This window comes from Cervus canadensis, chromosome 1 (genome assembly GCF_019320065.1).
Source record: "Cervus canadensis isolate Bull #8, Minnesota chromosome 1, ASM1932006v1, whole genome shotgun sequence".
NCBI lineage: Eukaryota > Metazoa > Chordata > Mammalia > Artiodactyla > Cervidae > Cervus > Cervus canadensis.
In genome coordinates, this window is record NC_057386.1 from 62796 (window position 1) to 76920 (window position 14125).

The 14125-nt window shown below is 44.9% G+C and overlaps 1 protein-coding gene across 1 annotated transcript in view; it reads left to right on the top strand.

Moving 5' to 3' along the window:
* The first annotated feature begins 2130 nt into the window (after positions 1–2130).
* Positions 2131–14125, top strand: part of LOC122447551 (probable histone-lysine N-methyltransferase PRDM7) — a 29588-nt gene continuing 17593 nt past the window's right edge. The window contains exons 1-9 of the mRNA XM_043478233.1: positions 2131–2206; positions 2613–2729; positions 3036–3143; positions 7790–7839; positions 9633–9789; positions 10622–10723; positions 10939–11210; positions 12077–12144; positions 13197–13390. Of these exons, the coding sequence (XP_043334168.1) occupies positions 2131–2206; positions 2613–2729; positions 3036–3143; positions 7790–7839; positions 9633–9789; positions 10622–10723; positions 10939–11210; positions 12077–12144; positions 13197–13390 (1144 nt within the window). The remainder of the gene's footprint in view (positions 2207–2612; positions 2730–3035; positions 3144–7789; positions 7840–9632; positions 9790–10621; positions 10724–10938; positions 11211–12076; positions 12145–13196; positions 13391–14125) is intronic.

A 14125-nucleotide genomic window follows, 5' to 3' on the forward strand; every position in this document is an offset into this window, starting at 1 on the left:
GTAACATTTCTCCATCCAGACTCCCAACCACTGCTTGATACTAATTCTACAGTCAGTTGTCTTGCTTCCAATACATGGAAATCACATTATTTTTCTGTGAGCAAATTTAGTTAAGGGCCAGAAACAGTGTCCCTATTTTACCTTGTGAAGCCAGTAGGTGTCAAGCAAATTCAGCTCTGTTGATCCTTTGTCCTCCAGTTCGATGCCTCATTTTACAGAAAACACTTACAAGGTTTTGAGGTTTTATTTATACCTCATTTTTGAAGGCTTTTAATACCTACATTAAATATACAGATGACTCATCAGTGCCACTTCTACTTTGAGATTTAAAATCCTCCGAGTTTTTTCTAACATACTTATTCCATGCCTTACATTTAAATCTTTGACCATATGCTGTTTATCCTGTGTCTCATCAGAATTTGATTCTTCCCTGGTGGCTCAGAGGTTAAAGTGTCTGCCTCCAATGCGGGAGACCCGGGTTCAATCCCTGGGTCGGGAGGATCCCCTGGAGAAGGAAATGGTAACCCACTCCAGTATTCTTGCCTGGAGAATCCCACGGACGGAGGAGCCTGATTAGGCTACAGTCCACGGGGTCGCAAAGAGTCGGACACGACTGAGCAACTTCACTTCACTTCACTTCATCAGAATTTAGTTAATTACACCATTTTCCCCTGAATAATACAGTACTCATCACATAGAGTTCTTGCCAAAGCTGGATTTGACAAGGTAGGGCACAGGTGGGCCTAGGAGAAAGTCCGGGAGCATGACTATAGTCTGGTGGAGCCGAGATTCTAGTTGAGGGCAGTGGAAGGAAACATCCTGCCTGAGGACAATCCGCTCACGTGAGGATCCAGGCCTAACAGCCCATGCCTGAAAACAAGCAAAGAAAACTGCCAAGATGCGCCTGCGCGCTGGAGGCTTCTTGACAGACACGCCAGAGCAGCCAATCCCTGAGCGGTGGGGCGGGGCCTCCATCGCCCTTCGCACATTCCCGGGGCCTATTGGCCAGATCGCAACGCCGATTGGTAGCTCGTGCCTGACAGGGTAGACGTCAGCCGCTCGCCCTTGACTACTCGCCTCAGCGCGGGAGGACTGGACGTCGCCGAGCTACTAGCGAGCCCCAGGACAGGTTGGGCAGCGCCACAGGACAGCAGGGAGACTGACGGGAACGCACCCTGCACAACCCTCATAAACCCTTAGCCTGACGGCTTCAAATTCCAGGGTGGGAGGCCCCAAATCCCGTCAGCTTTGAGGAACCTGAGTCCTAATCTGAAGGAAGCTTGCGTCTCGTCAGCTTCAGGGACTACAAGTCCCTTCACCCACAGAAACACCGAATCCCCTAGTGCTGCGACCCTCAAATACTTAGAGAAACCCCAGTTCCCCTCAGCTTGAGGCACCCTAAAAATAGCACCCACAGACAGACCAAATTTCCTTAACCTCGGAGACCCCGAATACCTCAGCCTGGGAGCTCTTAAAGCTCTTTGTCCTCAAGACACCAACTGTCCTGCCTGTCGGAGACCTAAAGCACCTTAATAAGAAACCCCTGATTTCCTCAGCCTCAAAGATCCCAAGTTCTCTCACCCTGCGCATTCTACATCAGCCAAAAAATCCCCAGTCCCCTCCGTATGAGGACCCCAGTTCCTTCAGCCCGTGGGACCCAGATCTCCTCAAGCCGAGTGACCTGACCCTTAGATATAGAACCCACCTTATGCCCAAATTTTTCTGAGTCCCCAGGCGGAGATCCTCAAAACCCTTCTTGGAGAAATAGTCCCTCTCCTGCACTGGAACAGAGTCATGATTTTAGCCTGATGCCAGTCCAGCAGTTAGGGGTTTCCAGGTCTCCTCAGGAATCCCTCTGTCACTCACAGACACGTCCCTCCCAGTGTCTTTCCTCGGAGGGGCTGAATTGTAGGGGATCCAAAGAAACCAAATCTAGTTCACATTAGCCTGGTCTGTCATAGCTAGTCAGGATTCCTCCACCCCACCAATACCCTCACCCCAACTTTCCCCTCACCTTCCTGCCCTGGACACTCCACCCAAGGAAGACAGACCAAGCTCTGGACAGTGGTCTGGGCTGTCTCAGCACCTTCTTCTTCCACAGGCACCTTGGTCTTGAGCACTCCAATGGCCATGAGGCCGAATAGGTCTCCAGAGGAAAGCACTGAGGGAGATGCCGGGAGAACAGATCGGAAGCCCACGGTGAGAGGTGGAGGCGGCAAAGCTGGGCTCTAAGCCAGCTCTATAGGAAGGACACGGCGCTGGTCCCTGAAGCACCACAGACTGCTTGCCCAGGCAGCTGAGTGAACTTCTCTGTGACCGTACACAGGATGGGAATGCCTGGTCCTGTCTGAGATGGTGGGGAGGAGTGGGACAAAACAGGACACTAGATTCGTCAACTGCTCTGTGTCCAGGGAGAGTTAGGAAAATGCTCAGTATTTGTTCAGTTAAGCAGGACACAGTCGGGAAGGAAAGTCTTCATCTCTGTCTCACAGAGACCATCCAGTAGCTTCAGGCTACTCCCTGCACGAAAGGTGGAGGAGAAGGCCCAGCTCTAAGGTTTGACTTAGACTAGTAAATCACTGATGAAATCTGTTATTTTCCTTAGGCCAAAGATGCTTTCAAAGACATCTCCGTATATTTCTCCAAGGAAGAATGGGAAGAGATGGGAGAATGGGAAAAAATCCGATATAGGAATGTGAAAAGGAACTACGAAGCGCTAATTGCTATAGGTAACAGGAAGTGCTGCGTGCCTGTGAGCCTGGGAAACATGAAACAGGTCTTCACCCTCAGTGTTCACTTGGCCCGCTCTTAGGTGGCTTCATCTGCTCACAGTTCCCTTTTGTGTGGAGACTAACCTGGAGGAAATGTTTACAGTTTTGTACCAAAGGGAGGTTGACCCTGCAGTGCAGAGCTCACCTCTTGCCTTGTTCTAGATTCTCCCAGCCCATCCTACTGATTCCCTGACTTTGTGACACTTTCCATTGCTTCTGTGTTTTGTTCCTCCTCCTTAGAACAAATATTTTGCTTCTTTCCAGGTTTCAGAGCCACTCGACCAGCTTTCATGCATCACCACAGGCAGGTCATCAAACCCCAGGTAGATGACATTGAGGATTCTGATGAAGAATGGACACCAAGGCAGCAAGGTGAGGGGCCAGGAGGATTTGGAGGTGTCTTGCTGAAACCAGCCTGGGCTTAGGTCTCAACTACATCTCAGCCATTAGCAAAGAAAACATAATTTTCAGCATTCTGAAGTGGTTGTGGCTGAATATTGACATAAGCCTGAATGAAGATGAATGTATAGGTTTCTCAAAAGTTTTACGGTTAAAATTTATCATTCTTTTTAAAAAGAATTATTTTTGCTAAACATTCTTAATGAAAGGCAAGTAAGGAAACCTTAGACTATAAATTCACCAAAGAGATTTAATACTAATATAATAATTCAGTTATTGGATTAAATCTCTTAGAAGAGGAAATGATTAATGTATTATGTCAAGATACATTATTTATGTATGTATATAAAACAACAACCCACTGCAGTACTCTTGCCTGGGAAATCCCATGGACAGAGAAGCGTGGTAGGCTACAGTCCATGGGGTCGCGAAGAGTGGGACACAACTGAGCAACTTCACCTTCACTTTTCATTTTCATGCACTGGAGAAGGAAATGGCAACCCACTCCAGTGTTCTTGCCTGGAGAATCCCAGGGACAGGAGCCTGGTGGGCTGCCATCTATGGGGTCGCACAGAGTCGGACGCGACTGACGTGACTTAGCAGCAGCATAAAACAACACCACATGATCTTCTTACCCTCAGTTCAGTTCAGTTCAGTTCAGTCACTCAGTCGTGTCCAACTCTTTGCAACCCCATGAATCGCCAGGCTTTCCTAAGGTTAAACTAATTCTTTGTTTTGATTCTGGGAAAGGGTTTGAAAGAACTATTTATTCTCCCTAATCTTCCCCATATTTCACTGACCAGAGACAGCATCAGGTAAATAAAATGAAGTACACTCATTATAAAATAGAAGTGAGCAGCTCACTTCCTCTTCTGCTGCTCAGTTTAGAAGAGTTAATCTTCCTAGACTGGAGAAAACAACTTAGATAGTTCTACAATTCTCCATGAATTTCTGTTCGCCCAGATTTTTTAAAATTATTTATTTAGTTTTGGCTGCACTGGGTCTTTGTGGCTGTGCACGGGCTTTCTCTGGTTGTGGTGAGTGGCTTCTTGTTGCAGAGCACATGCAGGCTTAGTAGCTTGTGACACACAGGCTTAGTTGCCCCGCAGAAAGTGGAATCTTCCTGGACCAGCCATCGAACCTGTGTCCTCTGCATTGGCAGGCAGATTTTCATCCACTGTGCCACCAGGGAAGTCCCTCTGTTCCCTTATGTTATTAAAACTAGTGAAAGGGACATGAAAACCAAACATTTGGTTGCCTGCAAAGGTTTTGACATGAAGAGAGATTCTTTATAGGGAAAACATAGGCCACAGTTCACCATACCTCCGCACATCTTAATTTACCTTCTTAACAATTTCTGAGTGTATGGTACACTGCTGCTATGTACACATTAGTGTTAGTGGCCATAGTGTTAATCGCTCAGTCATGTCTGACTCTGTGTACCCACGGACTGTAGCCTGCCAGGCTCCTCTGTCCATGGGATTCTCCAGGCAAGAATCCTGGAGTGGGTTGCTATTTCCTGCTCCAGGTGATCTTCCCAACCCAGGGATCGAAACTGCGTCTGTTGCATCTCCTGCATTGCAGGCGGATTTTTACCGCTGAGCCACTGGGGATATATATATACACACTGCTGTACAACAGATCTGTAGAAATGTTCCATCTTGCATGACTGAAGCCCTAACCCACTGAGCAACAATTCTCCAATCCTTCGTCTTCATAAACCTTGGCAACCACGATTATATTTTCTGTTTCCATGGATTTGATTAATTTATATACCTCATAGAAGTGGAATCAGGCAATATTTGTCTTTTTTGATTGGTTCATTTCACTTGGCATAATATCATCAAGGCCCATCCATGATGTAGCATATGACAGAATTCTTTTTTAAGGCTTAAAAACATTCCATTGTGTGCATGTGTATATAACAGATATAAGATATATCTTATATATAATCTTTATCTGTTTATCCACCAGTGAACATTTAGATTGCTTCCACATCTCACCAACTGGGAATAATGCTGCAATGACCATAGATGTGCACACTATCTATTCAAGATCTTGCTTTCAATTTTTTATGGAAATATACTCTTGAGTTGGATTGCTATATCATACAGCAGTTTTAATTTTCTGAGGAAACTCCATACTGTTTTCTATGAAGGTTGCAACATTTTACATTTCCAACAATAGTGTATAAGGGTTCCAATTTCTCCATATCCTTAACAAACTTGCTATTGTCTTCTTATTCATATTGCCCACCACAGAAGGTATGAAATAATTTCCATTGTGCTTTTAATTTGTATTTCTCTATTGATTAGTAATATTGAGCATCTTTTCATATGTTTGTTGGCCATTTGTGTATCTTCTTTGGAGAAATGTCTATTCAATTCCTTCTCCCACTGTGTTAGTCAGCTCAGGCTGCCATAACAAAACAGACTGCTTGCCTTAAACCACAGAAATTTGTTTTCTTACAATTCTGGAGCATGGAAGTTTGATATCAGGGTGCCATTGTGGTCAATCAGGTTCTCTTCCTGGCTTATAGGTAGGCTTCATATTGGTGTATGCTTATTAACCCCTTATCAGATGCATATTTTACAAACATTTTCTACCATCCTGTAGGTGGCCTTTTCACTCTGTTCACTGTGTCCTTTGCTGCACAGAGGTTTTAAGATTAATGTAGTCTCATTTGTCTATTTTTACTTTATTACTAATACTTGTGCACTTGGTACCATATCTAAGAAATCATTGCTGATTCAGTGTCGTGAAGCTTCATCCTTGTTTTCCTCTAAGAGCCTTATCAAGTCTTGCATTTAGGTCTTTAATCCATTCTGAGTTGATTTTTCTTCATGATGTAAGATCTTCATTATTTTGCATATGGATATTTTGTTTCCCCAGCACCATTCGTTATAGGGATTAAACTTTCCCTGTTGTCCTGACACCTTTGATGAAGATCATTAAACCATGTTTCCAAGAGTGTATTTCTGTTTATTTCTGGCTGTCTATTCTGTTCCATTGATTGACATGTCTGTCTTTATGCCAGTGGGCTACCTCAGAGGCTCAGCAGGTGAAGAATTTGCCTTCATTGCAGGAGATACTGGTTCAATCCTTGGGTTAAGAAGATCCCCTGGAGAAGGAAATGGCAACCCCCTCCAGTATTCTTGCCTGAGAAATCCCCTGGATAGATGAGCTTGGTGGGCTACAGTCTACCGGGACTTCTTATTTTGTGTGACCAAAAGGTCACAAAGAGTCAACACCACTGAGTGACTAAGCACACACTTTATACCAAAACTACACTCTTTTGGTCACTGTACCTTTGAAATATGTTCTGAAATCAGAGGCCTCCAGCTTTGCTGTTCTTTCTAAGATTGTTTTGCCTATTTGGGGTCCTCTGAGATTCCAGATTAACTGTAGGATGGATTTTCTATACCAGAAAAAAATTCCATTGGGATTTTGATAGGAATTGCATTGAATCTTTAAATTGTTTTGGGTAGTGTGAACAGCCTAATAATATTCAGTCTCCAAATCCACAAACATGAGCTGCCTTTCTATTTACTTATGTCAGATTCCTTTCAGCAATACGTTGTAGTTTTCAATGTATAAGTCTTTCATCTCCTTAAGTTTACTCCCAATTATTTCATTCTTTTTGATGCTATTATAAATAAGATTATTGGGACTTCTCTGGGGGTCCAGTGGCTAAGACTCCACACTCCCAATGCAGAGAACTTGGGTTCAGTCCTTGGTCAGGGAACTAGATCCCACATGCCCCAACAAAGACCTGGCACAAATAAATAAATAAAAACAAATATATTTTTAAAATTTAAATTTAGCTCTTGACTACAGCTTTAAAAAAATAAAAAGTAAATAAGATTGTTTTCTTATTTTCCTTTTTGGGATGGTCATTGTTCATGCAGGGAAAGGTATTTGAATGTTGATTTTGTACCGTGCAACTTTCTGTGCAGGGTTTTTTTGTGTGTGGAATTTTATAAATTTTTCTGTACATAAAATCATGTCCTCTGTGAACAGACGTAATTTTTCTTCTTTCTTTCCAAATGAAAGCCTTTTGTTTCCATTCCTACCCTAAAGCCCTGGCTAGGACTTCTAATATTATGGTTAATAGAAATGTTGAGAATGGGCATCCTTGCCTTGTTTTCTGGATCTTACAATGAATTTGTGGGGGAGAAAGTGGTCTCCTCATCCTCTTCCTCCACCATCTTAGGACCGCCCCCTGTTTTCTGGATCTTAGAAGTTTTCAGGTTTTCACTGATGACTATCATGTTAGAGGTAGACTTTTCATATATGACCTTTATTATATTGCAGCCACCTCCTTCTATTTCTACTTTGTTGAGTATTTTTGTCATGAAAGGCTAGTAAATTCATTAGATACTTTATGGACATCAAAAGAGGCACAGATGAAGTTTCATATTTTTTTTTTAATTTTAAGAAAATTATGTAATGCTCCCAGTGGAAGTGTAGAAGTTGGTGACACAGAAATCATTTTTCATTTCTCCTTTGGTAATCCTTGTCCTTGTCACTCTCTGCCTCAGAATTATGTGTCCTTAATTAGAATGCCCAGAGTTTGGAAACATTTACCAACCAAAACACTGATTCTCATCATTATTTAGGTAAACTTTCTGCGATGGCCTTCAGAGTAGAGCACAGTAAACACAAGAAGGTGAGTATTTCCCAAATCCTGTTGCCAAAATATCCTCCTCATGGATCCAGTCAGAGGTAAAAATAGGAGGAAACACAGAGATCCTGGAGACGGCTGCCTTCCTGTCCTGAATCTTTAGCACACTGTCTATATCATCACCATCTTTACAGTTAGTAAGAACAACAACAATAGTAGGCTGTTCTATTGTTACATTATTTTCACAATATTTCAGACTTTAAGCATTTTATGTGAATAAACTTACTTAAACCTTAAAACAATCCTACAGTATCTATAAGTAGGTATATAGCTATCACCATTATAGATTGAAAAAATGAGGTAAAAAACATTTGATTATATGCCTGAGCTCACAGTATCACTGGTAGTGCAATCTAATCCAAAGTATGTTCTCTAAACCCCTTACAAACTGATTAAAACTTCCATAGTTCTATGAAGTTTATTCATATATCTTTATAGCATTCATCTGAGAGATGTTTTCAACTTCAGTTCTTTTGTGCTGTGCTAGGGAGGGATATGCTAAGACATCTGACTAAGGGAAGCTTAAGGATATGTTGGGCAGTCTGTAGAGTGGACGGTCCAAGATGAAGACGCTTAAGGACATTTTGGGAAGTTTGTAGAGTGGACAGTCCAAGATAAAGAAGATGACAGGATCCCTACCTCAGAACCTCCCACACCAATAAGAGGAAGCAACTTGCAGCCCTGACAAACCTCAGGTTTATGACTGAGAAGCAACAAATAAGAAAATAACTGAAGGACTTCACATAGATTACCCGCTTTTGAGTAGAAACTCATCATCTGGGCATCATTTCAAATGCTCATTCTTGCAGGAGGAAGAAACAGGTCCTTCCTCTGAGCTCTGATTAGGCAACTCTCCTGTTTGGAATCATTTGTTTAGCCTACCCCTCTGTTGTGAGCTTTGAGAGCCTAGCCCATACCCATTAACTCTCAGAAGTCCAGGCCCAGCTCAAAGCCCCTGAGGGCCCCCTGAATGTTTTAAGAATGAATGACTCCACATTTAAACATTCATCTAGGAGTAGGAAGGTCAAAGAATGCTGAAGATAGTATCTGTGAGCTAGACCTCAAATACAGAGGCAGTTGAAGGGATAAATTGATGGCAGGGATGTACACGCACATTAATACTGTATTAAGTAGCTCACACAATGATTTCTTGAAATGGCATTAAATTTCATGTCCACTGTAACATTAAGAATTAGAATGTATACCAATTTATGCATCAGGAAACTGAGGAGAATCAGCTAGCCGTACAGCCTTGTTCAAGCAGAATTGATGAGACCAGCTACTTTAATTCCAAACATTGTCTCTAGGACATGGTAACCTGCAACTTTCAGCTCATTTTCTTTATTGTCTAAATGTGTTTCTGCTGATCATCTTTTCTCTTCTCAATCTCACTGCTTTGTCACTTTATTTTCCAGATGTGTTTTGTCCCCTCTGTAATTTTCCATACTTCCTAGTCCATCAAAGCTCCACTAATTAATAGAAAACCCCCCAGATTTCTCTATGAGCCCTTACCCTCTTCTTTCCCTGACCTCAAGCTATTCTCTCTGCCTTGTTCTCACTTTTATGCAGAAAGTTGAAGGGAAAGAACCTTAAGATAAGAATTCTAGTTTTGATTCACTACCCACTTAGATCCTTTTTTTCACTCTAGTGTTCAGACCCACCCTCTACCACGTATTCCAAGAATTGTCAAAGTATTAACTGAAGTCATGCATGTGAAAATACTTCATTAAGTCCCAAAGAACTAAAAAGATGCATGTTGTCTTTTACTCACTTGAAAGGGAATGTCCAGGGCATCATTAAGTAAGGAATCTAGTTTGAAGGAATTGCCAGGAGCAGCAAAATTGCTGAAGACAAGTGGCTCCAAGCAGGCTCAGAAACCGGTCACCCCTCCCAGAAAAGCAAGGACCCCTGGACAGCACCCCAGACAAAAAGTTGGTAAGAGAAAATTTGGGGAGTTCCTCTAATTAGTTCCTTTAATCCCTGTAGAAAAACAAATAAGTATGGCCTAGGTGTGTGGCATGGACTTTGGGTAGGCGTGGGTTTAAGCTGGACTGATCTGAGACATGAAGTTAGCACTGGGGCCTTGGGAAAATCTTATACATTTTCTGAGGTCCTGATTGCTATCTGTAAAGTGAAGATAAGGATACATAACTCATATAGTGCTTGAAAGCCTTACATTAAATGCAAAAGTCTGACACCTACAAGTAGTTCAATAAATCCAGCTGTGATAATAGGAACCATGCTTTATTAGTGTTTATGCCCAGACCTCTGCTCAATGCCTTATGTGTCATGTGCCCTTAACATATATTTTCTGAGTAGATGTGTCAGTGAGCTATTTCCTAAGTAAGAAGTTTGGGAAGTTAAACCTACTAACAGGAAGTGCAGGAAGCTAACACTGAACTGGGCATCTGTGGTCAGTGAGGAGCCTCAGTCTCCTGAACCTGTAGTTAAAGGGAGAAGAAACAAAGTATAGAGAAGGGACTTCCTGGTGGTTAAGTGGTTAAGACTCCATGCTGCCACTGCAGGAGCTGTGGGTTCCATCCCTAGTCAGGAAACTAAGATCCCACAAGCCATGCAGCATGGCTAAGAAATAAATAATGTAACATTAAAACATAAAATTACAAAAGTAAAAGTTTGAAAAATACATGTAAGAAAGTTTTAACAAAGTGTATAGATGGGCAGGTAGGAGATTTCGCACTTTCCGATAAAACAGGGACTAACTCCCCAGACCCCACCAGCCTTGCTTAGCTTCTGTTCTCCATCTTAGAACTCAGAAGAAAGGAGACTGGAGTGAGGAGATACAGTCTACGAGAAAGAAAGGGCCACGTGTACCAAGATGTCAGTGAGCCGCAGGATGATGACTACCTCTGTGAGTGACCCCTCTGGCCCACTCCCGGAGAAGGGGCTGCGAGGCCTTGGTCCAGTAACCTCACCTCACCATTTGGTCTCCCAGTCATCCCCTTCCTCTATGACTTGCGGTGCAGGATCGAGGCCACATGCCATGAGTGCCCCAGTTCTTTCTGAAGGTTTTACAACCAACAACGTCACTATACCTCCCCTCATCCCTGTTGCTCTCACCTCCAGATTGTGAGGAATGTCAGAACTTCTTCATCGACAGCTGTGCTGCCCACGGGCCCCCAACCTTTGTAAAGGACTCTGCAGTGGAAAAGGGGCATGCCAACCGCTCAGCCCTCACTCTACCCCCTGGGTTAAGCATCAGACTGTCGGGCATCCCGGAGGCTGGGCTTGGAGTGTGGAACGAGGCATCCGATCTGCCGAGGGGCCTGTACTTTGGCCCCTACGAGGGCCAGATCACAGACGATGAGGAGGCCGCCAACAGTGGGTACTCCTGGCTGGTGAGAAACACCCCTGTTTCCCTGTCCTCTGGCCTCTAATCGCTAGTGTGTGGTGGGGGGTACTTCATGTCTACATGCGAGGACGCAGATGGTGATAACACAGTCGGCAATGACACAGTCAGCCCTGTGTACTGTGTGCACTGGGTGTGAACACAGGACTTCCATCTAAAGGTCAGAGGAGAGGTGGGACCACAGTGTACAGACACTCAGGACCTCTATCTAAGGATCAGAGAAGAGGTGGGAACACAGTCTACAGACACACAGGACTTCCATCTAAAGGTCAGAGGAGAGGTGCCAACACAGTGTACAGACACACAGGACTTCTATCCAAAGGTCAGAGGAGAGGTGGGACCACAGTGTACAGACACACAGGACCTCTATCTAAAGGTCAGAGGAGAGGTGGGAGACAGTGTACAGACACACAGGACTTCTATCCAAAGGTCAGAGGAGAGGTGGGAACACTGTGGTACAGGCACACAGGACCTCTATCTAAAGGTCAGAGGAGAGGTGGGAGACAGTGTACAGACACACAGGACTTCTCTCTAAAGATCAGAGGAGAGGTGGGAGCACAGTGTCCAGGCACACAGGACCTATATCTAAAGGTCAGAGCAGACATGGGAACACAGTGGTCCAGGCACACAGAAGTGACTCCTCCCTTGTGGAGCCCTTGCCTTCAATGAACCAAGAGACTCAGACTTGGAATGATTAGTAAGGAGCTTACCGAGTGGTCCAACAGGCAGTTGAATCCATGAAGGCTGAAGAGCACCAATGACTGCAGAGGGAAATAGCTCTTCTATTGCTTCCTACCAAAAAAAAAAAAAAAAAAAATAGAGAGGAAAGCTTGTAACTCTTTTTCTGACACTCAGATCACCAAAGGGAGAAACTGCTACGAGTATGTGGATGGAAAGGACACGTCTTGGGCCAACTGGATGAGGTGAGTGCAGTGAGTCTGCAGTGTGTAGATGTCAATACTCCCTCAATCCCACACCCTTTTCCTTCTCAACCCGGCTGCCTCAACAGCTTTCACATCTTCTTTCCTCTTTTCCCTCCATATCATGCTCTTTCATTTCAAAAGACATTAGAAAGAAGGAAATAAAAATATAGCATGTGCCATCAAAATACATCTACATGCTGAACAAAACTGGGGAACTTGAAAACAACTTGAGCAGTCTAAATTCACCAAGGACACTTTAACTCATTTAATTGACACTTACCAAACACTTTATGTTTCAGTTTAGACAGTGAACTTTGTTACTGAAACAGATCACACAACCCATATCCTTTTGGAGAACATACTGCAGACAGACATTAGCCAACTGATTTTAGGAACAGTAACCTTAATTCTTCTATCTTTGAGTAACTGCACAGTGCCAGGATAACCTAACGCAGGAGACCTTGACTCTATGTGTGCAACAACCTCCTCAGGCTTGGTTCCAGTGAGAAGTGAGCCCTGAGCCTTGGAAGGAACCGGGGCGGGGGGGGGGGGGGCGGGGGGCGGGCAGGATGGCCCTGAGCACGGCCATTCCTCTTTCATCAGGGCAGGCAGACAGTGACTAAACTATTACTGTTCTGTGTCTCAAGCTATGTCAGAGCACTCTCCAAGTTTCCGTGCGAGGGGGTAGGCAAGTGAATATGACCCTGGATACATGTGGGGAGATTGGAGGAAAGCTCCAGGAGAGAAGGCAGGCTGGGGTGAGTGCTGAGGGCTGCATGGTAGCCAAGGAGCACCAAGTCCTGTGGATGAAAGAGAACTTAATTCAGAGTTTAGAGGAGCTGGAGGTCACCAGCCTCATGGACAGTCCAAGTGAAGACGAGTCTGGAACTGGGCTCTGGAAAATGGCCAGTTAGGTAAGGGGAGAAAAGCATTCCAGCCATGGTGGGAGCCACGGTGGCCTCAGAAACTGAAGGAAATGAGCTGGGCATGGTCTGAGTGTGGAGGGCACTCATCACCTGAGGTTTCTTTCCCTTTCCCGGCCTCCACCCCAGGTATGTGAATTGTGCCCGGGATGACAAGGAGCAGAACCTGGTGGCCATCCAGTATCATGGGCAGATCTTCTACCGAACCTGCCAGGTGGTCAGGCCGGGCTGTGAGCTGCTGGTCTGGTACGGGGATGAGTATGGCCAGGACCTCGGCATCAAGCGGGACAGCAGGGGGAAGAGCGAGCTCGCGGCTGGGAGAGGTGAGTGCCACCCCTCTTCCAATGCCCCACCCCATCCTGGGGAGCCTCCCTGGGCCGATTCCAAGCAGAGTACAATCCAGTCTAAAGTCAGTTGAGCAGAGGGTGGGGTGTGGCGGAGGATGCTGGGGCAGGGTCTCTGCAGAGATAACATCCGTGGGAAAGGATTCCAGGCAGGGGAGCAGACAGTGCCGCAGCCCCAGGGCCGGGAAGAGAGGCTGTGCCAGGGGTCACGGGAGGAAGCACAGAGGGAGAGGAAGGAGGCTGGATGGGACACGGAAGCCTCAGGGCCTGTGTCCACATGCAGGCCCCAGGGGTCTTCCTGGGTGACACAGAACAACCGTGCAGCTTTCAGCTGCAAGCAGCATGTTCTCTGTGCTAAGACGATGCTTTGGTTCATTTTTGGGGAAGAGACAGCAGCAGGGAGTCCCCTCAGAGGTCAGTTCATTGCCAGACATGAGGGGAGAGTGGGCTGGCTGAAGATGCTTGGGAGTGAGGGTGTGAAGAGTCTGGCTGGAGATGTATTTTTAAACAGGGCTTCCTAGTGCATGTTAAATGGATTAAGACTGAATGAAATAAATGAGGTATGAATACTGGTGAGGCTTGAGAAAGGACATGGCTTTATTTTATGATTTATGGAAAACTGAGAGAGGAGCAATTTTTGAACCAACTGGGGCAGCAGGAGCCAGAGACCTGTAGTCAGTGGGACCTGGGCCGCTCGGTCTTGCCCAGTCTGAA